Source organism: Amyelois transitella, chromosome 21, assembly GCF_032362555.1.
Source record: "Amyelois transitella isolate CPQ chromosome 21, ilAmyTran1.1, whole genome shotgun sequence".
Lineage (NCBI taxonomy): Eukaryota > Metazoa > Arthropoda > Insecta > Lepidoptera > Pyralidae > Amyelois > Amyelois transitella.
Genome location: NC_083524.1, coordinates 5,745,111 through 5,772,583, shown reverse-complemented (window position 1 = coordinate 5,772,583; position 27,473 = coordinate 5,745,111). Strand labels below are relative to the sequence as shown.

The 27,473-nt window shown below is 35.3% G+C and overlaps 1 protein-coding gene across 5 annotated transcripts in view; it reads right to left on the bottom strand.

Moving 5' to 3' along the window:
- Nucleotides 1-27,473, bottom strand: part of LOC106135602 (uncharacterized) — a 72,432-nt gene that overhangs the window by 6,069 nt on the left and 38,890 nt on the right. Inside the window, exons 2-10 of one of the 5 annotated variants that reach the window (XM_013335957.2) lie at nt 22,678-22,813; nt 22,206-22,383; nt 18,447-18,833; nt 18,066-18,187; nt 5,072-5,341; nt 4,337-4,653; nt 2,679-4,238; nt 2,172-2,370; nt 669-800 (exon numbers count right to left, since the gene is read on the bottom strand). In XM_013335957.2, the coding sequence (XP_013191411.2) occupies nt 669-800; nt 2,172-2,370; nt 2,679-4,238; nt 4,337-4,653; nt 5,072-5,341; nt 18,066-18,187; nt 18,447-18,833; nt 22,206-22,383; nt 22,678-22,813 (3,301 nt within the window). Of the gene's footprint in view, nt 1-668; nt 801-2,171; nt 2,392-2,678; nt 4,239-4,336; nt 4,654-5,071; nt 5,342-18,065; nt 18,188-18,446; nt 18,834-22,205; nt 22,384-22,677; nt 22,814-27,473 lie in introns of all 5 variants that reach the window. The other 4 variants (XM_013335958.2, XM_013335955.2, XM_060950167.1 and 1 more) reach the window with 4 other exon arrangements.

Sequence of the window (27,473 nt, the reverse complement as noted above, 5' to 3'; positions counted from 1 at the left end):
AACAATGAGTATTCAGATTTATATTTAAAAAAATATATGAGGAGCTTTTAATAAGACTAAAATATTTAATAAAAAAATAACTAAATTCTTCCTGTTTGATTAGTAGACAGGCCTTGACGTTGCAAAGGATTCCTTCAGTAAAAATTACCTACAAAGCTTAAACCATCAAAATGTTCAGCTTATTTTCAAAGGCATGCATGGTGGAGGACAATAGGTGATTCAGCTGGGGTAATAAGTAGATCATAGTTTTAAAATCTTCATACCACTCTTGTAAATCTCCACTCCAACATACCTACTATTTTAAATCTATTTCTCTGTACACGTTCTGATATGGCGAGTCAATTCAAGCGTCGAAATACTACGCGCCAGGTTGAGAATAGCATTGCGTTATACTGTTTGGCATGTTACATAGCGTTAGATCATCACGGATTCTATTTCACACCGACTATGATGATTAAGAAGCTAAGCGTTCATCGAAAGCCAAAGCTAAAAAGGAATTAGACGCAGGCGTTTCAAATTTGGTCTTTATACGTATTGTGAATAAGACAAGGTTTAAAGAGCACGTTCCTTTTGTCAACGTTGTCGACAAAAACCAAAGCGTTTAAACCAATATACAAAATAAGATCCTCATGTCCCGGGTGGCAAGTTGAAAGCAGTTGAAGTCTCACCTCCTGTCAAAGCAATGGTCTTCGATGGAAGGCCTGTGATCGGTTCCGTAGCCACTGGACCGAGAGGACCTGTCGGAACAGCTGGACGAGGCGTTGGAGGAGCGACTTGATCGCTTCGAGTCCAGCGCAGTCCTGCGGATATTGAGGTCATGAGACCTTTACTCGTTTAAAGTTTGATTGATAACTAGTTACTATTTGAATCTCAATTCTTTCTTATGCCTTACAGGTAAAGGTAGCCGCTTAGACTTTATAAAACAGTTGGTTCTGGCTACCCCGAAAAAGACGTGATTATATGTTTTTAATAAAGATAACTAGTTTAACCGTTTCGTTGATCAGAATGAAAGAAACGTCTTTATTATCTGACGGTTAATAAGGGAACAAATGTTACAGTACCTAGTGGAAATTACGACTTATTAAGCGATCACTTTAAAGTATTGAATGGTTAGTCTTAAAGCATATCTTTTTATTTTATAGCTTACAAAAAAATATATATATTTATGGTTTTAAAGCAAACAGAATCCGTGACGAACTTATTGAAAACAATCATTTGTAATCTTATATTGTACATAGAAGAAATAATAACAAAATCTCATTTTCTTGTTACATAATAATATGTATCAGCTACTTTTGACACACATACTGAAATCAAAATAACCGACAAAACATTTGGGTCAAAATCACTACGAGTATTAACAGGACGACCTAAATATCGCTAATTTATCCCTGTTAATATTAATAAGAGCAAATAAAATTTCGCCAACAAATTGCAAACGTTTTCGTATGCCAAACTGAAATATGTCGTGAATGAAAAATGAGATGGTCAGGGGAACGTTTGACTAATTGCCAAGGCAGTATCCGTGGCGTGATTTTGAATTTCAGACAGCTTTAATAGGTTTATTCACCCCGAGGTTTTCAAAAAGATTATTTTTATATAATGTTAATTAACCCTTTAAATTTTCTGTTACGACTTGAGTAGCTGCCTTTAAAATTAAAAGTGTAAGTAATGATAGAAATATTGCTATTGACATTATATATTAATTACACAGGAAATCAAACTGCAGTAAAAAAGAACAGATTGCTTAGGTAGATATATCCGATGAAAGATCTCCTACACAAATAAGCAGTTAAAGGCACTTATAAATTAAAAAAAACCTATTCCAATAATTTCTAGCCATTAGAAGAACGTGTCCTTCAAGATTACTACCACTTTTAAAAGTTTCTTCGGCCATATTTGATAGTATGGAATAGCGTAACCTACCACAAAATCAAACGGAATAAAAACTCAATAAAACAACGACCTTTCTAGTTACAAGTACATTAAATTTAAAATCCAGGAACAAAATTTTTTGTACTTTCCCTGCATAAGTCAGTTCGCGGTTTCATTTGGCTCAATAGTCCCAATATTTACGCGCCAAACAAAAATTTCCGACTTTTGCGCAGGCATCAAAATAACTTATAAAAATGGTATAACCTATTGTAAAACGTTATTTATTTAGTACATACCTGTTCTGTCTTTCTCCATCATCTGTCACTTGGAATTCAACTCTGCCCGAGTCTGCACTGTCGTATCTCTTTGTCTGTCTGATGTGATCGCCTGAACAAACAGGAACACCTTCTATTATATCTGGCACTTCATTTTTCTCATGCTTATGACATATTCGAAGTCTGCCTTGTAATTTCTTTGCTTTATTCGTTGTGGGATCTGAGGAAGTTCGCCATTTTACTGAAATTTATCGAAACATTCAAAAATCGTTACATTTAAAAAAAGTTATTAATATGATTTTTTTTAAACATATATTAATGCATGTTAAATAACTTTAAATAACTGTAACGTACTTTACTACTGAGCTTTACTATTAATTTAATGGCGACCTCCTTAAATCGGTTCATTTAAACCGACTAGATCATGCTTTCTAAAATTTATAAAACTGAGTTGTATTATGCGGGCTCAATATGTACTGTACTTATAGATCATGAAATAAAAACATAATAACATGAAATAAAACTTACCGAAGTCAATATAGGAATCTGTCTCAGTAAATGTCATATTGATTCCACTGTCTTGTGAACTTATTGAAGGATTTTGGCACCAAGCTTTCTTATTATTACATTGTCTGCATGTTACGTCATTGCAATTAACTTCATCATCAGACAGTTTATTTGAGCTAGATGACTTAGGGAAGACTGGAGAATTCTGGCATGTCACTACTTGAATAATAGTATCTGGTGTCGATGCATCACTCGAATTGAATGAAATGCTATTTGGACCAGATGCTTCATGTAAAGGAGTACACTGAGATTTCGGGGACTGAGTTGTTGGTGATCTCTTACAATAACGGGAGTCGTCTTCATCAACGTACTGCGAAGGAAGTACCGGACTAGTCGGACATTTCTTCAAGCATTGGGTTTCCCTTTTCAAATCTAATCCTAATTCGGGACCAGAACCTATTCTCTGGCGACCCGTCTGAGGCGGTGAACTTTTCCTCGAACACAACCCAACATAATCTGGAGAAATCATTTCATCAACCTGATTGACCATTTCGCGAATTTCATGTTTTACTTCAGATGCCATTTCTTTGGACATTCCCATCAAATATTCAGCTACATCTATGACTGATACTGAATTTCTTTCGTTTTGACTAGAAATCGAACTCAAACTAATATTGGACTGTTCAAGTGCATCAGAGTTTTCTAGAATATCGTCCACTTTAGAAATAACTTCACGTATTTCGGATTTAATCTCAGTTGCGATTTCTTTAGTCATTTCTTTGACATACGCTTGGAGATCCTCTGATGTGTGTGATGTCAGTGAAGTAGCAGGAGACATACGACCAAACTGACTATAGTCCGATATTGATGTATTAGAATAAAACGGAAAATCCTTTCCAGGTGAGATCATGGGATCATCTAATGACTGAAGATCAGTTTGACTTCCACAATTACAAAAACTACTAGTTTTTTCTATTACATTATTAGGACTAGTTTCTTTTAAGCCTAGATTCAATCTCGTTTGTGGACTGAGTGGAACAGGCGGGCTGTCGGAGCCCAAACTGTAGCATCTAGACCTTATCAAATCCGGTCGCTTGTTGATTTGAGGAACTAGACGCAACGGAGATACTGTTTCACCCACAGCAAACTGAACAGGAGGTGTGTTTCCTTTCGATTCAGCTAGATTCTCTCTGAGACTTGACTCTCTTGAATAGTATTTCTGCTTTTGCTTCAATCTAAATAAATGGCAGTCATCAATAGCGGACAAGCTGAAGTGTCTCGCAGATGATCCAAAAATTGGTGATGAGGTTATGGAAGACCTTGATACAAGTAGACTCTTTCTTGCTCCGGTATAACCAGAGGGATCAAATGGCACAATATGCTTAACGTTCCCTGAGCGACCCAAGAGAAGGTCATGAGCTTCCTTTGGAAGCATGAACCATCTCAAATAGTCAATACGAGGGTTAAACGATACCTCTGGCTCAGCTGTCGAGCATTTCATTGCAAGCTTTCTAGCTCTATTGAATAAGTTTCGGGCTGTTTGCAGACATTCTGTATATGTTTGTGGGAATATTCCTGGACCTGTGAGAATGAAATTACACATGATTATGAATGTATCCATTATTTTAAAATACTACGAATTCCTATAGAATACAAACAAAAGTGTTTCATTGTCTTACCAGAAACTCGTCTTTCATGTGCGCTAATTTTTCCATCATTGAATTTGAGCGAGTACAGTGATTTTCTGTCTCTGAGGACAGAACATGTATGATGCCTCCACTGACCGGTTTCGGGATTAATGACATATTGGGGCATTATCTTCCAACCTTCAGTGGCAACCATCTTCAAAGCTTCAAGGACAAACGCTACTTCTGCATCAGACATGAAAAAGGGAAGTGAAACTCTGCAGAAGCCTGGCCTAAGGTATTCGTTGTGTATTGGTACTTCTGGCGCTTTGACGTCACTTAATTTTCTAACTCGTGCAACTTCTTTTTGTCTAGAAAGTAAAAACGGAAAGTTGCTTAGTTATCATATCAAGTTGTGACTAGACCAAAAAACTTCTTAATTATTATTTAAATAGTTTCCTGGATCTTTATTTGCAACAGAGTTACTGTTCTATTTGAATATTCTTTACGAAACTGTAGTTAAGTGTTATGTGTACAATTTATTTATTTTAAAACTTTATTAAGCCTCAAACTGCATCACTTTAGTACGAACTAGACTAAAATCAAAAGTTCTCAATTGCAATAAATTCATCAAACGACTGGAGACAATTATTGACTTTGTGTCCATGAAAAATCAAGACTGAGCTGGTTCAAATTGTACTCGCTTCTAAGACATGTATTATTTTATAAGTTTAAATAACTATCCATATCCTCATCTATCGTCTCCATAATAGCTTTGGTTCCACTTACGCTTCAACATCTAGTAACTTCTCATATTCTTTGAGCAGCTGATCATCAATTCCGAGCACATCAGATCCGTAGTTTAGATTGCTGTTTAGACCGCCTCTAGCTTGAATTCCAAACACATCATTGAGGACTGCACACACGAAGTTATGATGGAGAAAGGTCCCACGCGTATGCTTCACCATCAACGAGAAGATCGGTAGCCGTCGCCCAGTTGAAGACTCGTTGCCAAGCAATATCAGCTCTGGTATGTTTTTGATGTGCGCCACGACTTGTCTGTAACAAAATTTAACAAAGTTATTAACCAGTATAAGAGTTTTCATGTTAACTACTCGGATTAATTTACGCTTTGAACACACTTATTTTTTCTATATTGCATAAAGTCAAAGATGACCCACTGTACTATATAATAAGACAAAGAAAGTCTGAAACCACAATTAAACATTGCCGATAACGTTGAAAGTATATGAATAGATCGACATAAATTATGAGGATGACCTCTAGCTGCTTTGCTTTGGATTCGGATAACTAAAAATAAAAGAGTATTTTTGTAAATGTAGTCATAAGAATTCTGAATATATAGAATGAAGAACCTAATGAATATTTTGGTAGTTTTCATTCTATATTCGGGTTCAAGCAATTTAATTTCACAATCAATATGCAGCAAAGCACCTCATTTGTGAGCGCACTTCCTTCCCTTGCTACGTTTACATTTGCGCAGTTCCTATTCGCAAAGTATTTTAGCTTTTACTCAAGGGGAACCAATTGAATGATAGACAAAACAATTCCACAAGATATTTAATTATATAAGAAGTTTATAATATTTAATTATATAACACCATATATCGGGCAGTCACTTTTATGGCAATCGTTTTGATCAAGCTTCCACGTGGTAAATATTGGCAATGGACTGAAGTTTGAATAATTCCATTCCACTTTTGTGGTTGCAGTTATTACATTCGATACTATAAACAAAAGATCGCAAATAGGAAAATTACAAGTGTCTTTTTAAAGAAGAGACGACGATGCTACAAATCAATAAGGCAATAGAAATATCGATAGAAGAAAGATATAATAAAAAAGGTCTTCATTCTAATAATAGCAAAAGAGGTCACGAGCATAAAAGCTGTCAAGCGGAATAACCAAACAGCTTGGATGCTCAAGCTATTCGCGATAGGTCCATTTCTGGACACGTGCCAGACTCTTAGCTCCAAAAGAGGTCACATTCACTGGTGCACTTGGTCGTTCCATTTTGCCGTTATGTATGTATTTAATGTTCATTGTTCTCGATTTTGGAGTAAGTGACTCATGTAGTTGGCGAAATAATTAGTTTAATCGATACCTGCTTCTACATCAACATGTCAAACAATCGATCACTCTCCTGTTACTAAATAATATTTAACTCTAGCACCATGGTACAGTAATAAAGTCAGGAACTAAAATTGAAATTAGGCATGCAGTTTTCGGCTGGAGTAGGAAGTAGGTAGTACGAATTCGAGGACCAAAACTATTGAATCTTTGTCATAAAGTCATAAGATCAATAAACTGTGTACAAAAATTTAAGTCGTATCAATAACATGGCTGAACAAATATTAACATCGATCACGATATGGAACGAACAACCTTGGGTTTAAGCTCTACGAAATGTTTTGTTGCCCTTGGCATTCGGTTTATTACCAACGTTATGTGAGAAGTCCTACATAGACGATATAATTGTTAAGTGACGCTTACCTACCTAATATGAGCATGTCTTTTTGGTTTGTTTTTTTTTCGTGTAGGTACTTTTTATATAAAAGAAGACAATGTTAAATACAATAGCTTTCTTTCTCCCTACGACAAAGCATGCGTAGTATAACTTTCTATATATACTAAATAATTAAACATAAGTAAATACTGAAACAGATCAAACATAAAGCACTAAAGACACTTTCACTAACTACCTACAAAATAAAAACTACTTTCACATGAACTTATGCTATATAAATGATGTTTTAAGTTACATAAGGGAAGAGTGACCTATATTCTGAAATTATCATATAACATATCTATGCGGCAACATATCTTTATAACAAGAAAACTATGAATAAGCTAGATAATAAAGTCAACACAACCTCAATATAGACATAAACATGCATTCCGGGTTAAGAAAATCTCTTATTGGGGTAGAGTTTGTATTAACAATATCGCCATTCCCGTAAAATTTCGTAAAATGCTCTACCTGATTAAAAAAAAATTACGATCCTTTGGTTTTTGAATGACCTGAAATTTCCGATGTATGTTATCTAAATCTAATCTATCTGCTCTGATGGAAAGCGAGAAAGAATCATTTACTATCTTACTTATATATTACTGAAGTAATAAAAAGTGAGCTAGGAAATGATTATTATTGTAAAGACGCTCGAAGACGGTTATGAGTTTATTCTGGAATAAAAATGTATTTACCTACGCGATGTACTATTAATAAACGACAGAGCAGCTGTGTTAGTGGCGACTGGACAAAGTGTTAAAATCGAACTTTCAGTTGAATATCCTGATGACGAAACAAATGTTTATAAGAATATGGAAGTATTAGACAACTTGTATATACTACGTTGACAACAGCGTGAAAACTGTTTATAATGTATATCACCAAAAAAACAGCAATTAAACAGTCTACAAACAGATGGCAAGCATATGTGTAAACATATTTCGAATTAAAACAAATAACATTCGCAATTCGCAGCTGTGATACTTATCCCGTAATTACTTTTAAGTATTTATTTGAAAACAAGACGTCAACAGATACAGATAAAGTCTAGCTGATGGTAAGTAAACGGACCAAAATAGACCTAAACCTCTTTTGAATCCAGATGAACTTGTGCTTGTTTTAGCTTGCAGGTTTACAAGTTTATTTGTTAGTGGAAGGAAAAAGTTAAGGTTTCTTCTAAGACTATTAGACCGTATAAATCGCTGATCACTCACTAAGTGTTGCTCTGCTGAACCCGTCTCACGGGATGAATTAAGTCTTGATGATCCGTTTAAAGCATAGATTAGTCTGTTGTCTTAATTCAAGGTTTCAGCGTTTGCAATTTTTTTCTATTGGAAATAATGTATATTGTACACAAATCATCCCAAATGGCGATGATAACACAAAGTGTAAAAAATCATCTGTGAGATAAGAAGAAAACAACCATAAATCAGTAGACCAAGTCCGATTAGATGCTACACAAACTGTAAAACATTATACGAGAAGAATACTAGGAAACAGACAGACGTAGCGTAAGATATCCGATCATTCGCACCGATGCCGCATAGCAACGCGATCTATTTCAGACTAACTGCCCACTGACCTATTTACGAGATGTTTAGAGGGCACACGCCACTGCAATGACCCGGATTCGATTCTCGCCGACAATCAGGGGACGTTTCGCATTCCGTTTACTCGTGCCATGTAGTTTCCTAGGTCATTTGCTGTAGAATGGTTTAAAAAAATGGCCTGGTTTCACAATGTTGAAAATTGCGATTTTACTAATTATGACCATTATAACTACTAACAGTAGTTATGGAAGAAGATCAAATAGTGATGAATTATTTCCACGTCTGATAATAATGAGAGGAAATTCCTACTTATGGGCAACAGTGGCTAGGTACTGACATGAACCGAGCAAATTCAAACTTCCTACTTCCATTGAGGTCATTTCCTACCTTTACCTATACATTTTTACAGAATCAAATAGCAGATAGACCTTGCTCTTTATGCAAATGGTTATATGATAATGGCACATACTATGATGGCTCTATAGAAAGAAAACATTATTGACATGTCCCATCTCAAGTGAAATACATTGACATAGGAGTTTAAAGTAGTATAAATTAAGTGACCTTCTTAAAATAGATTATTTTTTAATTAAGTGTCTAGATTAATATTTTATACAAATAGTTTATACGTAGTTTTGAAAAAGTGTATTTTTTATCAATCAGTAGGTATCTTCCATGTAGTAATTTTAAATTCCTAGTACCGCATCCCTGTTATCATCACATGTTTTGCACTAATTCATACGTATCAATAGATATTCAATTGGCTGATTGACGTCTCTATCCAAATTCCTGGCTACAATCTGCTTCAATCAAGAGCAAATTGTTTTAATGGAACTGGATCTACGTTGATATTGCTTCCTATTTTATCTCGAGAGACTTGAAGAAATGGCATTTATTTTACAGAACGCTACAAGACCATAACCAATAAATTAAAATTAATAAATTATTAATAATTTATAGTGTCCGACCGAAGCTTCGGCTTCGGCTTCGGCTTCGGCCACCTTCGGCCAAAAAATCCACCTTCGGCGAAACATTCGGCTTCGGCCCAAAACCCGACCGAAGCCGAAGGTTTCGCCGAAGGTCTGAGCGACCGTCGAGATTGTACGAACTGTTACGAAAGTCATGAGGCGACGGGGAGTCACTGTCAAAATATCACATTTAGAAGTTAGTGTTTGTTTATTTTATTTATTAGTCTAGTTTTGGTCTAGTCGAGTAAAACAAAGACTGATTGGTCTAATTGTAATTTGTGAATTACTGTAATTCAATTACATAATAAAGAAATCAAATCATTATTTTTTACCAGTAGGTAAATCAGGTGCTATAGCGAAGAAAAAGAGAATGAGATGGAAGGCGAAATTGAAATGCTCGAAATTGTGGAAGCACTAAAGAGTATGAAAGCGGGTAAGGCTGCTGGGTATGATAGAGTGTCGGTCGAGATGCTAAAAGCAGGAAAAGGCGTCGTAGCTAGACAGTTGTACTGCCTTTTCAATTTGTGTTGGAGAAGCGGCCGAGTACCAAAAGATTGGTGTAAGGCTGTTATCGTGCCACTTTACAAAGGAAAAGGGTCACAGCTGGACTGCAAAAGTTATCGTGGTATAAGCCTGCTTAGCGTCGTCGGCAAATTGTATGCTAAGGTATTGATTAATAGAGTCAGGAATGAAACTGATGACAAAATATGGGATGCTCAAGCGGGATTTCGAAAGGGAATGGGGTGTACTGATCAGGTCTTTTCCTTGCGGTGCATAGCCGAAAAGTTTTTGGCCAAGTCATAAAGTCTATTGCACATTCGTAGATCTGGAAAAGGCCTATGACAGAGTTGAGAGGAATGAATTGTGGTCAGCACTTTCTATGCATGGGGTGAGCAGTCTCTTAATACGAGCACTGAAATCCTTATATGAGGATTCGAGTGCTTGTGTCAGGATAAACGGAGCGCACACTGAGTGGTTTAAGATTGAGAAAGGCGTTAGGCAAGGATGTGTGGCGTCACCGTGGCTGTTTAACCTATTTATGGATAGTAGTTTTAGTTTTAGTACTTTTAGTTTGAAAGAGTCTGAAAGTGGATTAAGGATGAATGAGTTACTCGTCAAATGTCTGCTCTATGCCGACGATCAGGTTATACTGGCGTCATCAGCGGAAGAGTTACAGGAGATGGTAAACTGTATGCATGAAGCTTTAAAAGAGAAAGGAAGGAAAGTGCACGTAAGTAAAACTAAAACACTGGTTTTTGAAATGGAGAAAGAAATGACATCATGTAATATTTTGATTGGAGGAGAAAAAGTTGAGCAAGTGAAAGAGTTTGTATATCTAGGATCAAAGTTTACATCAGATGGCAAGTATGATAGTGATATTGAAAGGAGAGTGAACGCGGGGAACATGGTGAATGGAGCTTTGCATGCCTTTATGAGCAGTCAGAAACTATCCAAAAAGGCTCGACTGGCTGTGCACAGGGGCGTGTTGGTCCCGATATTAATGTATGGGAGTGAAAGTTGGGTATGGCAAAAGAAGCACGAAAGCAGAATAAATGCAGTGGAAATGAGAGCGTTAAGGAGTATGATGGGTGTGAAATTGAGTGACAGGATAAGGAACAGCGTGATAAGGGAATGTTGTGATGTGAAAAAAGATGTAGTTATAGGAATAGAAAAGGGTATGTTAAGATGGTTCGGTCATGTGGAGAGGATGAATGAAAGCAGGTTGCCTAAACAGATATACAAGGAGAGTGTGGAGGGAAAGGTCGGAGTGGGAAGACGTATTTTGATCAAATTAAGGACGTCCTGGTAAAAGGTCAGGTCAAAAGTACCCGAAACCGCCGAGCTTGTATGAAGAGAGTTATGAATGTGGATGAAGCGAAGGAAATATGCAGAGATCATGGCAAGTGGAAAGAGGTAGTCTCTGCCTACCCCTCCGGGAAAGAGGCGTGATTTTATGTATGTACCTATGTAAATCACAAAATCACAAACTTTTATTTATCTCTAAACCAACCATCTCTATGATATATCATCAACTTCTATATGAGACAGTCAATATATAAACCTTCAATATTGAGGGTTTAAATAATTTTAATATTAATTGTAGCTTGTAGACAATATTGAACGAAATTAATTACTGAGTGCTGAGAGAATATAAACCTTCGGCTTCGGCTTCGGCCGAAGGTTGTGGCGATAGCCGATTAATCGGCTTCGGCTTCGGCTTCGGCCAAAAATAGACCTTCGGTCGGACACTAATAATTTAACAAAGGCGGGACTGGAATGAATGAATAATGTATTTTTTTTAATTATTTAATGTTAAAGCAGTTTATTTAAATATACATAAAACATTTTCTGGATTTGGCCGCTTAGTAATAATGGCTATTTAAATAAGTTTTTTGCATGGCGATGAGATGAATATGGATAGTAGTGAGATCAATTTTGTCCGCGATAGAATCACGTCAACTTCTTATAGTCAAACGAAATAAGGTACCCTTTTAAGCAATAAAGAAATAAACACACACAGGGAATAAAAAGGATTATTTACGACCAGTGTGTGGCCACACTAACCACTGTTAGCCTCATTTAGATCTGGGACACGGCAGGAGGTGAGCCATTGTTTGTTACATTGGTAAAATATCATTATCCCTCATTACTCTTGTTTTCCTGTTCCATCTACCTATATTTCTATTTTGTGTTCTTTATTTATTTTTACATACAGACGTTTAGTCACGTCTATATTCCTTGCGGGGTAGACAGAGCCAACAGTCTTGGAAAGATAGGCCACGTTCAGCTTATTGGCTTGATGAAAGAATTAAGATTCATAGATCAAATTTAGAATCCCAAGTTTCTAAGCCTATATCTTAGTCGCCTTTTACGACATCTATGGGAACGAGGTGGAGTGGTCCTATCCTTTTTTTTTTATTGGTGCCGGGAACGACACGGCACTTATTTATTTGTCTGAATGAACTTATCCATTGCCTGGTTACATAGGCTCACGCCTTCTTCAGACACCAGCTAGACTTACAAGGATTTTCTATACTGTTAATTCATTTGATGTATTATATGCGCTTTGGAAGCGGTAGTAGTTATAATTAAATTTAAGTGATGTGACGTCAATAAGTGATACCTTGTATCAAATTTTACCTTGTGTTGAGTGAATAGATACATTTCTAATTTAAATTTTAAATACCCATGCTCTTGAAAAATAAAAATCTGACTCACGAAATTCAAGATCGTAGTCATAGGCCCACCCTGAACTCCTTCCAGAGAGGTCAAGTTTTAACCAAGACTGACGCTATTCTTTGTCAATTAATATAAGTTTTTATTATCTTTATTTAAACTGTATTACATACCCTTTCTGAAAAAGGGAACACAGGGCCCGCCATTGAACAGAATTTGAGGGTAAGTCAGACATGTACTCATACCAACCTGACTAATTAAATTCTGCGTGTTATCCTTTCCTAATACTCTTAAATATTATCAAATCCATAAATCTTCATCAGCTAATTGAAACGATTTGAAGCTATTATTTCAATGACGTATAACGTTCATTTGGCATCAGAAACACAGGCGCCTTCCATCATGAATGACCCAAAATAGGGCCTCATACAAACCTTTGCCAACTATAAACCAATACAATGTCATTTCATAACAGCTGCGCCTACGATAAATCCATGAATGGATTGATGATGTCATAAATATGCATATTATAACGCCTCTTTTAATAGAAACATCTTTCAACTTGCCACAATCTTAGCATAGTTCCTTTGCTTCATCCATATTTTATCAGTATTTCATATTAACTCACTCATTGGCAGCATTGCCATTCAAAGTATTCAAGGTAATTCAGTTGATGCTATGCAGGGACTGTACAATTTGTGTAAATTTAATTTTAGTTTGTAATCATCAATTTATTTAGTTAAGATTGCTATTAAATATGAGAATATTTATATTCATAAAAAAGAAAAGAAATAATATGAATATCTTCATTTGGCAAGCCACGTATTTCGCATCGCGCATGTGTAAGGAACCCATATGGTAATATCTTCATATTTTGGAATCCAAAAGGACGTTCACCATAAATGTCTGCTGTTTAATATTAACGTTAATTATTTCACATAAGTTTTATAGCAGAGTACTAAGCAATTTTTTTAATAATACCTCTTTGGTAAATTAACTAATGGATCTTCATTTCTGCACTAGATAACTTTATTTATCTTAACGACCAACAAGGGCTCCATGCAAGAGTTTTGGGCTTATGTATATCTCACAATGGTAAGTCCGTAAGATATTGGAACTACTATCAGAACCTAAGAGAAGAGAGAGAAGATAAGGCATGCCTTATAATTTGTGAATAGAGCACTGATTAATTTGAATAAAGATGGGGTACAGATAGAAGCAGATACTTTTGACCCCCTGTAGCGCAGATTTTCTGGTCCGGACTGTACAGTTCAAACGTCAATAATCTAATAATATTTACTTGCATATGTTTACTAAATCGCAGCCTTGTACCATGTCATCGTTTGCGATCATAAACAAACACTAACGCAATGGAACACGGTAGTTTTCCGACTGGCCAACTCATTAATATTAAACGACTATTAAAATCATGTCATGCGATGAATACTTGTGGACACGACATCGGAAAGTGTTATTTTAAAAATTTAACTTGGGTAAAGCTTTCATATGTACTTCATATCAAATATTCCGCGACCAATGAATTTTTTATAAGTGATGTATACATGTGATTGCTTACTGATGCTCTTATAGTGAGGGAAATCATCGTGATGAAAACTGCACATTCAAGTAATTGGATGTGTAATCATGATCCAACATGGGTTTCTTTGCAAAAGTTGCATAAGTCAGGACCTGACTGATCCAATTTAGGATCGCGGTCAAAGGCGCTCGAGTTTCTCCCCGAATGGGTGAGAACACAACTTTCGTTTTAAAAGTTGACGTTACGAAGCAGCAGATAAATTATTCAAAGCAAACGCAATTTTGTGTATCAGATGAAAAATTAGATTCCATTCAACTCAAAGTAATTCATTGAATTTATGAATAAGATGAAATCTCTTCAGGAAAACTCCACTAATATTGGTCAAATACAAGAATAAAAATGTTATGTATTGTCCACAATTCACAACGTAAATAACGTAGCGCTATTTAAGAATGTTAACATTAGTACGCGTGTTTAGCAAATAAAATATGTTTTGTCTTTTAATTTTTATTAAAATAAATTATTGCGAAAACTTAGCATAAATTTACACAACACGGATAAGGAATAATACTCTAGAGAACAATATAGAATGGAAAATGCCATTGTCTTCATTTTCGTATCTCGTTAACAATAGCACGGTATCTACAAACCTCGTTTTAATGAAAACATTGGAGACACCGCGTCCGATATCGTTGTAGACATAATAGAGTCAAACGTAACACAAAATGAGGGAAACTATTTTTATTCTGACCCTCAACACTCTAAAGCTTGACTTTGTCCATTATATATTGTACATTTATGTTTTTTTGTGCTTAGCTTAATATAATATGTATAACGAGAAATACCACAATTTCCCGTTCCTGCTGGAATTTCAGTTCGTCCTCGTGCACCCTAGACCACACAAGGAAACTAAATTTCAAATCACTAGACCCAGTTGTTTAGGTAGCGCGTTGATTGTTGTCAGGTTCAGATTAAGGCCAGTCAGGTTTATTTTTATGTAAGTAATTTAGTAAAAATTTTGAAGAATAATTTGAAACCTACAATTGAGACACTAATTGGTAATAGCCTAAGAGCTAGTGAACCCTCCGAGTAACGGTGTTCCTGTAAGGCTAGAAATTTGTAGAGTGATGATTCATAGCACACCAAGGCCAAAAATCAAGACCTGGCAGGCATCTGCCCTGCACGTCATCAACACTTTTATTTCTTAAAATGTAAAATACATAGGGAAAAAAAACTTCCTGCTGTAAGCTTCAAAATTTAATATCATCTATTTTATTTATTGATAATTATAAAAAAAAATTGCCAGGCGATTAGAGTAAGCACAAGTACCTGCCAGGTGCATCGAGAACTGCACAGTTTAGGAAGAAAAATAAACTTTCTTCTGTAAAGTTGAAATTTAAGTGTATGTTTTAGGATATCATTTAGAAGAAATGTGTACAATGACAGGCGGTTCTGAACAGCATAAGACCTTGACAGGCGAAGGGAAAGATGCTAAGAACGTGCTAGTAAGAGGCGTTACGCAAATGCATGTAGTGTCAGTGACATGCAAGAAAGTTAAAAATTATAGATGCAATATATTTTACTAATTGTTATGTAATTTACACGTTTTTTCATATTAATTATCATCATCATCCGACACTTCTTCACTACTACTTTTTTATCATCACCCGACTCTTCAATAGCGTTTTCCTCCTCTGAAAAATATTTTAATAAATTAATATTAATAATGTTATAAAGAATGGAATATCGCGTTCAATTACATAGGACTGTATATTGAATCTTATTGAATCAAATAACTGTATATTACCTGAAATGTATTCTACAGTTAAAAATTCATTCATTTTTTAGAAAAACAAAAATGCACCAATCTATATCTATCTATACATATAATAAATCTGTAGAAGGGTCAATTCTGTACATTGAAAATATTGAAAAAATAAATAGCAGGGGGTGTTACTGGATCGATACCAAACCCAAATATGTGATTAAAATTTTTTTTGTCTGTCTGTATGTTCAGGCATCACGTGAAAACTAACGGTTCGATTTCGATGAAACTTGGTATAATTGTACCTTATTATCCTGGGCATAAAATAGAATACTTTTTATCCTGGAAAAATACGTAGAAAAAAAAAATCTTAATTTTTCAGTTTTATCCACAGACATTGTTCTGTAGAACCGCGAACACACGTTGCGTTACCCGCAGTGGATGAAGCGCCGTAACCTGTAGCGCCGAAAGTCGGCTTTGGCTTGAACCGTTTGAGGCAAACGCGGGCTGTCGTTCTTATTGGAATTAATAATATTGTATGCGTGTAATAACCCATGGGTGGAATAACTGTTCTTTTTTGTGGCGACTTTAGACAAATTCTGCCGGTGATACCACGAGTGCCGTGTGGTTCCCGGCACCAATACAAAAAAGAATAGGACCATCCATCTCTTTCCCATGGATGTCGTAAAAGGCGACTAAGGAATAGGCTTACAAACTTGGGATTCTTTTTAGGCGATGGGCTAGCAACCTGTCACTATTTGAATCTCAATTCTATCATTAAGCCAAATAGCTGAACGTGGCCATTCAGTCTTTTCAAGACTATTGGCTCTGTCTATCCCGCAAGGGATATAGACGTGACTATATGTATGTATGTATATTGCATCTATAATTTTTAACTTTCTTGCATGTCACTGACACTACATGCATTTGCGTAACGCCTCTTACTAGCACGTTCTTAGCATCTTTCCCTTCGCCTGTCAAGGTCTTATGCTGTTCAGAACCGCCTGTCATTGTACACATTTCTTCTAAATGATATCCTAAAACATATACTTAAATTTCAACTTTACAGAAGAAAGTTTATTTTTCTTCCTAAACTGTGCAGTTCTCGATGCACCTGGCAGGTACTTGTGCTTACTCTAATCGCCTGGCAATTTTTTTTTTATAATTATCAATAAATAAAATAGATGATATTAAATTTTGAAGCTTACAGCAGGAAGTTTTTTTTCCCTATGTTTTTACATTTTAAGAAATAAAAGTGTTGATGACGTGCAGGGCAGATGCCTGCCAGGTCTTGATTTTTGGCCTTGGTGTGCTATGAATTATCATACATACATACATACATATGGTCACGTCTATATCCCTTGCGGGGTAGACAGAGCCAACAGTCTTGAAAAGACTGAATGGCCACGTTCAGCTATTTGGCTTAATGATAGAATTGAGATTCAAATAGTGACAGGTTGCTAACCCAACGCCTAAAAAAGAATCCCAAGTTTGTAAGCCTATCCCTTAGTCGCCTTTTACGACATCCATGGGAAAGAGATGGAGTGGTCCTATTCTTTTTTGTGTTTGGTGCCGGGAACCACACGGCACGAATTATCACTCTACAAATTTCTAGCCTTACAGGAACACCGTTACTCGGAGGGTTCACTAGCTCTCCAGCTATAATAACTATGCTATTATCAGACTATATTTGTATAATAAGAAAGACTCTAAGTAATTTATTCCTTAGTCCTTTCTTGAAGATAAGTCCTTTATTGTCACGATTTATATACGTAGGACAAACAAAGGTTGGACCTTTTAGGTTAATATAAACTTTTGTCAGTAAGACACATTGGATATCACATTTTAATGTCACTCGCCTGTTGCATATTCATTGTGAGGTGTCAAGTTTTATTAAGTGCCTTGTTTTTGCCAAAGATAACAAAACAACGAAAGAGTTCACAGCTATAAAGTGATTCATATCGTGCACAATGTCTCTCACTTTGTTCCCTAGTGCATCACAGGCGGCTTTCACAGAAACCATTATTTTAACGTCATGTGTTCCTTCAATGAGACGTTTGTTGAATCTTTGTTTAATCCATTTATCTGTGCCTAGTGTAGGAATTACAGCATCATTATCATCTAGTTCAATACTTTAACTGCTTTAATACATTTTACTAAGATTGAGCAGTACACAGAATTTAAAGTTTCATTATTTATGAAAAATATAAAATATTAAATCTTAATATTAAATCTCTGTAAAATATTAAATCTTACCTGGTAATGTTATCCTGCCGATCGACTATGTTCTGTAAGCCCACAGCATCGCGAAGTTGCATCACTATTGCTGCTCTCACTGCCTCTGACGCCTTTAGTTCTTCAATTCTTTCTGACAGCACCTGTTTCAATATATGTAGTATAAGTTCGTACAAGTTCTTAGGCTTGAGGTTCGTTTAGATATTCATTTAGATTAATCAGAAAAGCCAGGATGATGGTGAATTATTGAGTCTTCTAGACACATACTTATACTCATTGCTGTAATATTTGGCAATTATGTACATTAGGTACAATCATCCACAATACACGATCGAAGCTAATTTTCTCATTACATTCAAATTACATTAAAATAGCTCAATCAACATAAAGTACGACACTTACATCAACATCCTCCGCATAGATCGGTGTATTCCTAAATACATCCTTTTTGACCACGGCTACGTACGGGCCTTGGACTCCACCCACAAATTTTTCACAGTCAAAGAAGAGAGCATCTTTCTTCACCATGTCATCTTCTACGCCAGCGAACGTTGGGTTCATATCAACAGCTGAAGATGGCGCCACAAGGGTATAATCCCAAAAGGACCAGGCTCCGTATTGGTGTAGAAGAAGAGTGGTGGCCACATCGTCCGCTAAGACACCTGTCAGCTTGGAAGCTGCGGCGAAAAACCCGATCATTCTCTTCCCGGTACCGGAATTCTCTTGCAGCCTCAATTCAAGATTATTCAGATCAATGAAACCCTCTTTTGTTTCTGGTATTTTGATTATCTGGAAATAAAGAAAAATTTAATAAGAATTTATTTTGTAAGTTTAAGTATTTATGACACTTTAGTTGCAGTGCGTCATTGACGTCAAATGTACACACATCGTGAATTATGCACACTTTAATTTTGCCACTGGTTTTCTTCAATGCAATGTTTAATACGAAACCTCATACATTTATTTCATATGCAATCTGCATATAAAAAGGTAAATTTGTTTTCATTGTGTACAGTCGACTGTAAAGTACTAAGTATATATTTTTAAAGACTTGAAGTGAACGTGTATTTCAAATACTTTTCTTTAGTTCACTTCTGGTAAATTCTTTCAAGAAGCACCTTACAAAAGACAGGTTAACGCCCTACAATCTATCAATCGATAAACTTCAATTGTTAACCAGATTAGTACTGCGAAATCGGAATAAGTGTTTAGAACATGTTCAGAATAGAATTAAATAGTGCAGAGGTGAACGACACCACCGATCGCGTGCTGGTCCTAACGAAAATTACCATTTGACCTAAATAACTATAATTTTCCATAATTACATGTTGTATGACGTTAAATTACATGCTTGTATGTTGTAAATCGGAGAAAATTTATGCGATTCAATGTTATTATGAAAAACTTTTTACACAATAAATTTAACTAACTCAAAATTTGTATCCTAAACGCGACGATGACGACGAGGTCTAAATCAAATATATTGCCATTTCAAAAGACTTCAGAAAAAATTTAACAATTACTGAAATAGTTTGTGGAGCATTTAAGCTTATTAGTCTACTCTTACTTAACCATATACTGCGTATTACACGTGCATCCAGGGTCGTAGAGCCCCGAACGACCAATTGGCACGTCACGAATTGCGTCGCAAACTCCAAAAGTGACGTAATTCGCCGAAATGGGATTCGCAGAAGCGGCACCCTTGTTCTTGTTTGGAGAACACTGTATTGCTTTTTACCAACCGGTTGTTTATGATTGAAATTCTATGTTGTTCCTCTTTCAGATATTTTTATAGTAAAATTTTCTCTGATCACAAAGAAACCACTTTGAGTTTTTTACGAGTTGCATTTTTCTAGGATATGTTGACAAATGAGTGGTAGTTTGGGACAGAGTGGCCACAATAACCCATCATATTACTACTGCTGAAAAGCTAGTCGCGCTTTTCAATAAGGACCTAAATCTGTATTATCCGATAGTGTACTAAGTTATAAAGTAGTTATAAACCTTGTAGAGGATGAAAACTTGAGATCGTTTGGTATGTATACAATCAGATCAGAAGACCTACATATGTAGTAACAACCAGATCTCGGAATGATAATGTTCAGAAAAGTAGAGACAAATTGTGGAGAAGATTTAATATATCGAATGTTCTATTAATCTTGAAACGACAGGTGCAAAATAATAAAAAGTACATTCTTTAACTGAATTAAAAGTTGAACCTGGCAACAAAACATCTAAACAATTTGTCTGATGACTTGCATCAATAGGACAAGAAAAAAGTTTCACGCCAACCTGCTAAGAATGCTAATACAAAACAAACACGAAAAAATAAAAATCAATTAGTATAGCTCAAACAAGTTGACGGTGTTCACATGCATATCGCTGAAGGACGTGTCTGGGCTCTGTCTATTTATTTAACATTTAGAGTAATAAACAGCACATGTGTTAAATTGGTCACAGAGATTGAAGCTTCCTCCACATGTGACTGCGGCCCGCCAGTTTGGAAAACCTTAATACATAAACTCAGTTGTTTTATCTTGAGTTCTCTTAATCTGCTGAATGTAAATTCGATGGTTTTTACACAATTCAGTGTAAGATTTTCTTAAAGAAACGGCTTTTGGCATGCCTTGTTAAGCACGATTGAATTGAATCATTTGCCATGCGGCGCGCAAGGTTTCCCAGTCTCAATGCTCGTTGATAAGCAAAGGAATTTGCCGATAACGAGTGCATTCGGCATGCGTGATGTGTTAATGCAGCTGCCAAGTAGATATAAAGAGAGACATACAAAGATTATGATTTTTTGTTAAGATTTTTCTGAACTGAACAATTGTTAAAGGCAATCCTTTAAAAAAATAACTAATACTTCTGTGGAAATTATATTTAGGTAACGCTGCCTATATTTTGCTAGTTTTCGGGAACTTATTGACAACAGAAAATGTACTTGGCAGTTCGACATTCGGGTGAAAAACTTTGCAGACTTTCTTACACAAACCACTTACTTTGACGACAATCTTACACAAACCACATAGCTCAAAGAGAGAGCAATAAAAATATATTAAATTTATTTTAATCAATGTAGCTTTGTCTGTACGTTTTTGCCTACTCTATACTGTAGCAATTCTTTACGTAATGCACTTTTACGATTGAAGGAGCAAGGCCGCTTGCTTTTATTTTGCTTTTAGCGACTGCAATACCTAATACTTAGGTACCTACAGCACTTCAAACTCAAAACCATTGTTTCCAAAATCAAGTTATTTGTTTGAAAATACATTTTAATTAAATTTATAATAATGAGTCTAAAAAGGAAAATTCAATAATAGTTCTCAAAATGTTACTTCCTTTAAATTATTTTTGCTTATAACCGTACTTAATTTTAGAAATGCATTTTATTGATTAAAAGATATTTCATGATTGTTTATGTAGGTATAATAAAAAGGACTATAGTTGTGGGGAAAAAGCCAAAGCAATTTACGAACTGCTTTCTTCCCGTGGAAATCTAAAAAAGGCAAGTCTCTGAGATTAACTAACTACTCTGTCACAATGCTCACAATTCCTTAAATATTGAAGTACAGTCTACCTCATTAGGGACAAACGTGACCATAATTATGAATGTTTGATAGAAAGGCGTTGTTGGAGCGAGGTTGGCCATTAAAGTCAATATTTGTATGACTAGCGAAGGTCTTTAGGACACGTTCTACAAATATAGTCGGCATTCAAGTTGTGTGCCTGGATGTACTTTGTCATCAGTAGATATGTGACAGTTACTTAGGTTTCTCCCCAAAATCTGTGAAGTTCATATTGGGTCCTTTAAATTTTAAGGCAATTAATTAAAGTGTGCATAAATAATTTATTTGGATGATAATTCAATGGTTGATGTTATTATTTTTCGCTATTCGTTTATTGCTATGGGTTAATTCACTTATTTTACAACTAATAAAAGGACAAAGTATGTAGTTAAGCTGTTTTTATCATAAAGAAAAGGATATATATTTGACTAGGTAGGTAATGTTCCCTACATCGATGTTTTTTACGCAAATGCTTACATTATTTCCTTTATTACAGTTTTGGGTCCTCCGTGCTTTACCACAAAAGTTGTGCAATTTCTTCGATGCAAATGATTATAAAGTCTATAATATCTAAATATTAAGGAAACAATCTCACCTCAGCCCCGCATTCTTTCCACGGCGCCAGTTGCCTCTCAGTTTCTCTGGAAGACACAAACAAGGCCACCTTCTCCGGTCTCAGGGCCCGAAGGAACCTCGTCAAGGAAGCTCCCAGCACCACTACATCATCAGAGCAGGCGCCCACGGCGTCTCGGATTATCGATTTGGCCTCCGATCTGCCGAAAAAAATACTAAATAAAGACAAAAATAACACACAAATTAGGTATATCTATATATTTGATTAGTGATACAAATGAAATTCAGAAAAACTATAAAGTTTACCATATGAGCGAAAAGAGAAACCACTTAAAAACATTTTTCTTTTTTAAGGATATGAAATTTCAAAGTTAATCAAGAAGGTAAACTTTGGCCTCAGATATCATGAGGTTTATGCATGGTATTAGACTTTGTGATAAAATAGGTTTAAGTTTAATATTTATAGATTTCAAATTTAGGTCACAGTTATATACCTGTACATTTCACTCTGTCCTGAAGTGTAGGACAACGCCGTGCATCGCGTGGCGTGAGTGGGCAGCACATCTCGCGACACGTATTCCTCGACCCAGTGCAAGGCTCTGCCTGACCCGCTGTAGTCGCAGTACACCACTGTGGAATATAAGTTATGTTTATACCTGTTTGGGAAAGTTATTACATTAAAAATCTAACTGATAAATCAATAATAATTAAAGATGCATGTCATAGTTCATTTACATGTCCCCAAAAGATGGGCCCACGATGGGGTGGCTATGGGATGATAAAATATTTAAGGTGTCGCTTGTAATTTGTTAGTAAGTATTGTAATATAATGCCCGCATTAGAGATATCCCAAAATTCCTACGGGAACGATTAATATACGAGATTTTCCGTTTTACTTTGGCGGTATAAAAACAGAGCTTATTAACCGCAATAGATGTGAAACAAATTCAGAAATAAATCAAATATAGAATAATTAACAAATTTATAACAGTGCTATTTATTAAGTCTTAAGTCTTTAAGTTTTAAGTCGCAGACAGTTCTCACTCATGTCTACGATTTTATAAGTACTAGCATTTAAATAAAATAATCTGCATGTACTTCAAACTTTATACATTGTATTTACACTTCGATAACAGTAGAGTGGTCCTGTCGCATACATTACGGTACCAAGGACACCCCTTATCTGAGCGATACAATACCAACAGTCGATGTATTTCATAGCGAAATCTGTCTGCTTATTTATCTGCAGATATTTCAATAATTATTCCATTCACACAATTTCACTTATCTATTTATATCAGCTTTGGTAACTAGGTGACCAGATTTCTAGACTTTATATCAATGAGTTAATAGGTTTATTTTGATAGAAGACTAACTGTTAACCGCAGCTCCGCCTGCATTAAACTTAAATTGCGGTTTTTGCCGTTCCCGTGGAAATTTCCAAAAAATAGTATGCCAAGTTAATCCTGAAGGTCTATTCTGTCTCTGAGTCAATTTCGTTGTCGAAATTGCCCAGTCGTTTTGAGTTTATTCGTTACAAATAAAAATAATAATATTTTTTATTTATAATATTAGTATGGATAAATAGTATAGGAAAAATAAAAGAACTAAAAGAAATTTAATAAATACAAATAAATTAGAAAATAAATCTCCGAAGCTGCAACAATATACGTTAGTTTCAAGTTTAGTCCAAATTTAAACGTGAATAAAAACCACCGCCATTATTTTACTCATTTCATAAAAATTCGTGCATCCTGTTAGAAAATCTATCAAACCAACAGTCACAACATGACCTAAAAAATACAATTTTATTCTAAAAACACATAAATTAGCAATAATTATCGAGACTAGAAAAACTAAGAAGGTGAATGACCTCGCTACGAAAAATGTAGATTGTCGAGTCAGCGACGGCCTTGTGGAAATTAGATTTTACTGGGGTGAATAAACTATAGAACACAAAATTTCGCATAATTTTTTTGCTCTATGCAAAATACAATAATAATATAAGTAAGAAAAATTACAGAGATTATAGAAAAGACTAACTACACCCTATATGTATAAATACTCAGAAATAAATATTATATGTATAGGTACATATTAGAAGATACATACATACATACATATAGTCACGTCTATATCCCTTGCGGGGTAGACAGATCCATTAGTCTTGAAAAGACTGAATGGCCACGTTCAGCTTAATGATAGAATTGAGATTCAAATATGAATGAACCCGGAACAAACAAAGACATAATGATTACTTATACTAGGATATGCAATTGTCATTAAAAAGGTGCCACCCTCCCTCGAAATAACTCAGGCCATACGACCTTTGTAGATAAAACTATCGACTTAACATGTAAATAGGTTTAGACATGCAAAAATCTAGTGCCTACCTAACCCGAGTGCCTTGAACTCGGTCAAAGTCACCCAGTGGACGATATGCAAAGAGATACCGTCAGCATACAATTGTTTGTTATCCGATCCATAATGTTACTTATTCAAAACACCACTACCTTTTTCACAGTTCAAAGTACTCTATGAATATATCGATGTATGTATTTTAGTTTTTTTGCTTAATTTTTTTCATTTACCTATTTTAAAGCGATCGCAATTATATTGTGAAATGATTTAAAGTGTATTTTAATTAATGTAAGTCAATACGAGTAAGTACAAAAAATGAAATCGGAATCTATCAATTTTTATACTACATACTACATTTATTACAACACTTGATATTTACATAATAATAATTCGTTTTGTATTTTCTTTACTTCCTCACTTGTTCGTATTTTAGACGCTTCTAGTAGCAGACGAGAGCTTTGGAGCCAAATTTTACAATCAGAACGACAATACTAAAAGCAGTTATTGAAACTACTAAATAATATAGGTAAGTATGACCATTAAATAAATAATACAGCGTGATAAATAAAATAGTTTCTTTTCCTTGAACGTATTGATAAAATAATTAATAAATACCGCGTGCCCTAACATAACCCTGTTTGAACAATATCATAAAGCAGCTTTATGAAAAACAATGAAATTCAATTAATTAAAAGGTTTTTATCAGACGCGAATACGTCAATGATAACTGAAACATTTGACCCATATCTCAAGAGATTCAATTAACGGAGAGATAGTCAGATGACGTCATAGATTAGTGTAAAGAAATCTAAACATCCCGTAAGTTTTATTTATATCATTGGAATGATCGCGCTATATTATTATTTTTGTTAATTCAAATACATGTAAAAAAAACACTTCAATTATTAACCAAACGTATGAACACCTCGCTAGGTTATCTGGGTTTCGGCGAGTTACAACCTTTAGTTCTAATATCAATGAACTTCTAACTTTACTTACGGGTAATCTTTGTCCTGGGTTTTCTTCCTGACTTGACTTTTGGTGGATCAACGGTCCTCCAAAAACCTTGCTTGAGAAGTAGAAAATAGGAACTACATCGATATATCGTCCGAAGAGAGGTGAAAAAGAGTGTGGGATAATTCGACCTTGGAGTAGACAGGAGAGTTTCCACAATATTACCTATTGGGCATAGCTAACAACAGACATGGGTTTGAAACAGCTTACCTTTTCACACCGAAACGCTTTACCCAATACGCCACCGACGCTAAAGTTTTATACCACTGGTATAGTCCAGTAATTTGCAAACGAATTAGTTCAATTACGATTACGAATAACCTTGATGCCTGATGTGTTATTGAAGTATACATAGTACCAACTGTTAGTGTTGTGCACTATCGATATGAAACATCGATATAAAATTGGTGCCATAAAATTAAGTTATTGCATTCGTGCGGTGCATGTCAGCGCACGTGATGTTATACCTACATCAACATAATATGCCTTTGCCTATGACTAATTTTATGTAGTTCCTATCACACTATGAGTACCAAGCCGTTTATTAAAACTAACTATTACCTATTTTTATATTTACTAAGTAAAAACAAGCACAGGTCAGGGAGAAAATTTTACCACACGCGTTACTAGCTTTTGACCGCGGCTCCTCGCAGCCCACATAAAATTCACGTCTTTCTAATTCCCGTAGGAAAATAGACTTTGTTACTCCTAAAGGTCTTTTCTCGCTTCTTCTATCTCTGTACTTAATTTCGTCGAAATTGTCCTAATTGTTGTAGTGTTAACTACTAGAACATATTCGACGATTTATAGATATATTTATTGATTAATTATAACATGAATATAGTCATAATGGTAACAAAACTAATAACGTTTAACACTGAGTATCGCAAAAAAATGCCATTCTATTTCATTTCAGGACTCAGGATTCTATGTCTGTTCATGACTGTACACAATCTGCGATGATTAATTAATTAGCATAGCTATAGCCCACATTTGTGTTTGTTTGTCTGTGTCACGGCAGTCCTTTTACCTACATAGCTTACATTGTTTATTTACTCATGCAAATCACGTTTTATTCTATTGTCTTTGTTACATGTATAATTATGAAACTACATATTGAATTACGTACATGTTCGGTTTATGTTGTACATATTTATAATGTGCTCAATGACTGCCGATTAGTTTGTGTTTAAAATTATATAAACTTGAGTAGTCCCGCGGCTCCGCATGATTTAAACGAAAAATCCCATTAAATTCTGTTCCTGTGAGAATTTGGGGGAATCCTCTCTAAATGCTTACTCTGCATCTTAAGAAACATATACAAACTATAAATGTCTATATCCCTTGCAGGGAAGACAGAGCCAACAGTCTTGAAAGCTGTATGGCTTAATTATGGAACTAAAATTCCTAAGAAACAAACGTTTTTCAGCTTTCTACATCCAGACGTTTCAGCTATACCTGTGTATTGCTTTGCTATAACTAAGCCAATTAATAACGCACGAATTTGATACATATTGATTGATTGATGAAAGACCTTTCGGCATTTTCCTGCGGGAATTGAGAAATTATTGCATTATGCAGCGACTCAAACTCTCAACTTACAGTCAAATTTACAAAAAATATGTTTACCTAAAATCTGATCTTTTCAAATCCACAGGTGGCTTCATGAATATATTTCGAAATCATTTAACTTTTAAATGTCGCAGTCTGAACATGATAATTCACCATGTAAAGTAGGATATTACATTAGTGGCAACTGGATGTGTAAAAATCCAATGTGAGTTAGGATCCCCTGGAAAGGTTGCGGAAGTCAGACAGAAATCGCTTCGTATAACAACCTCACTTACTCCAGTCAAATACAGGTTCCTCTTCGGGAGTGAGGTTACGAGTATTACCGTGACTAACGCCAGAAGGT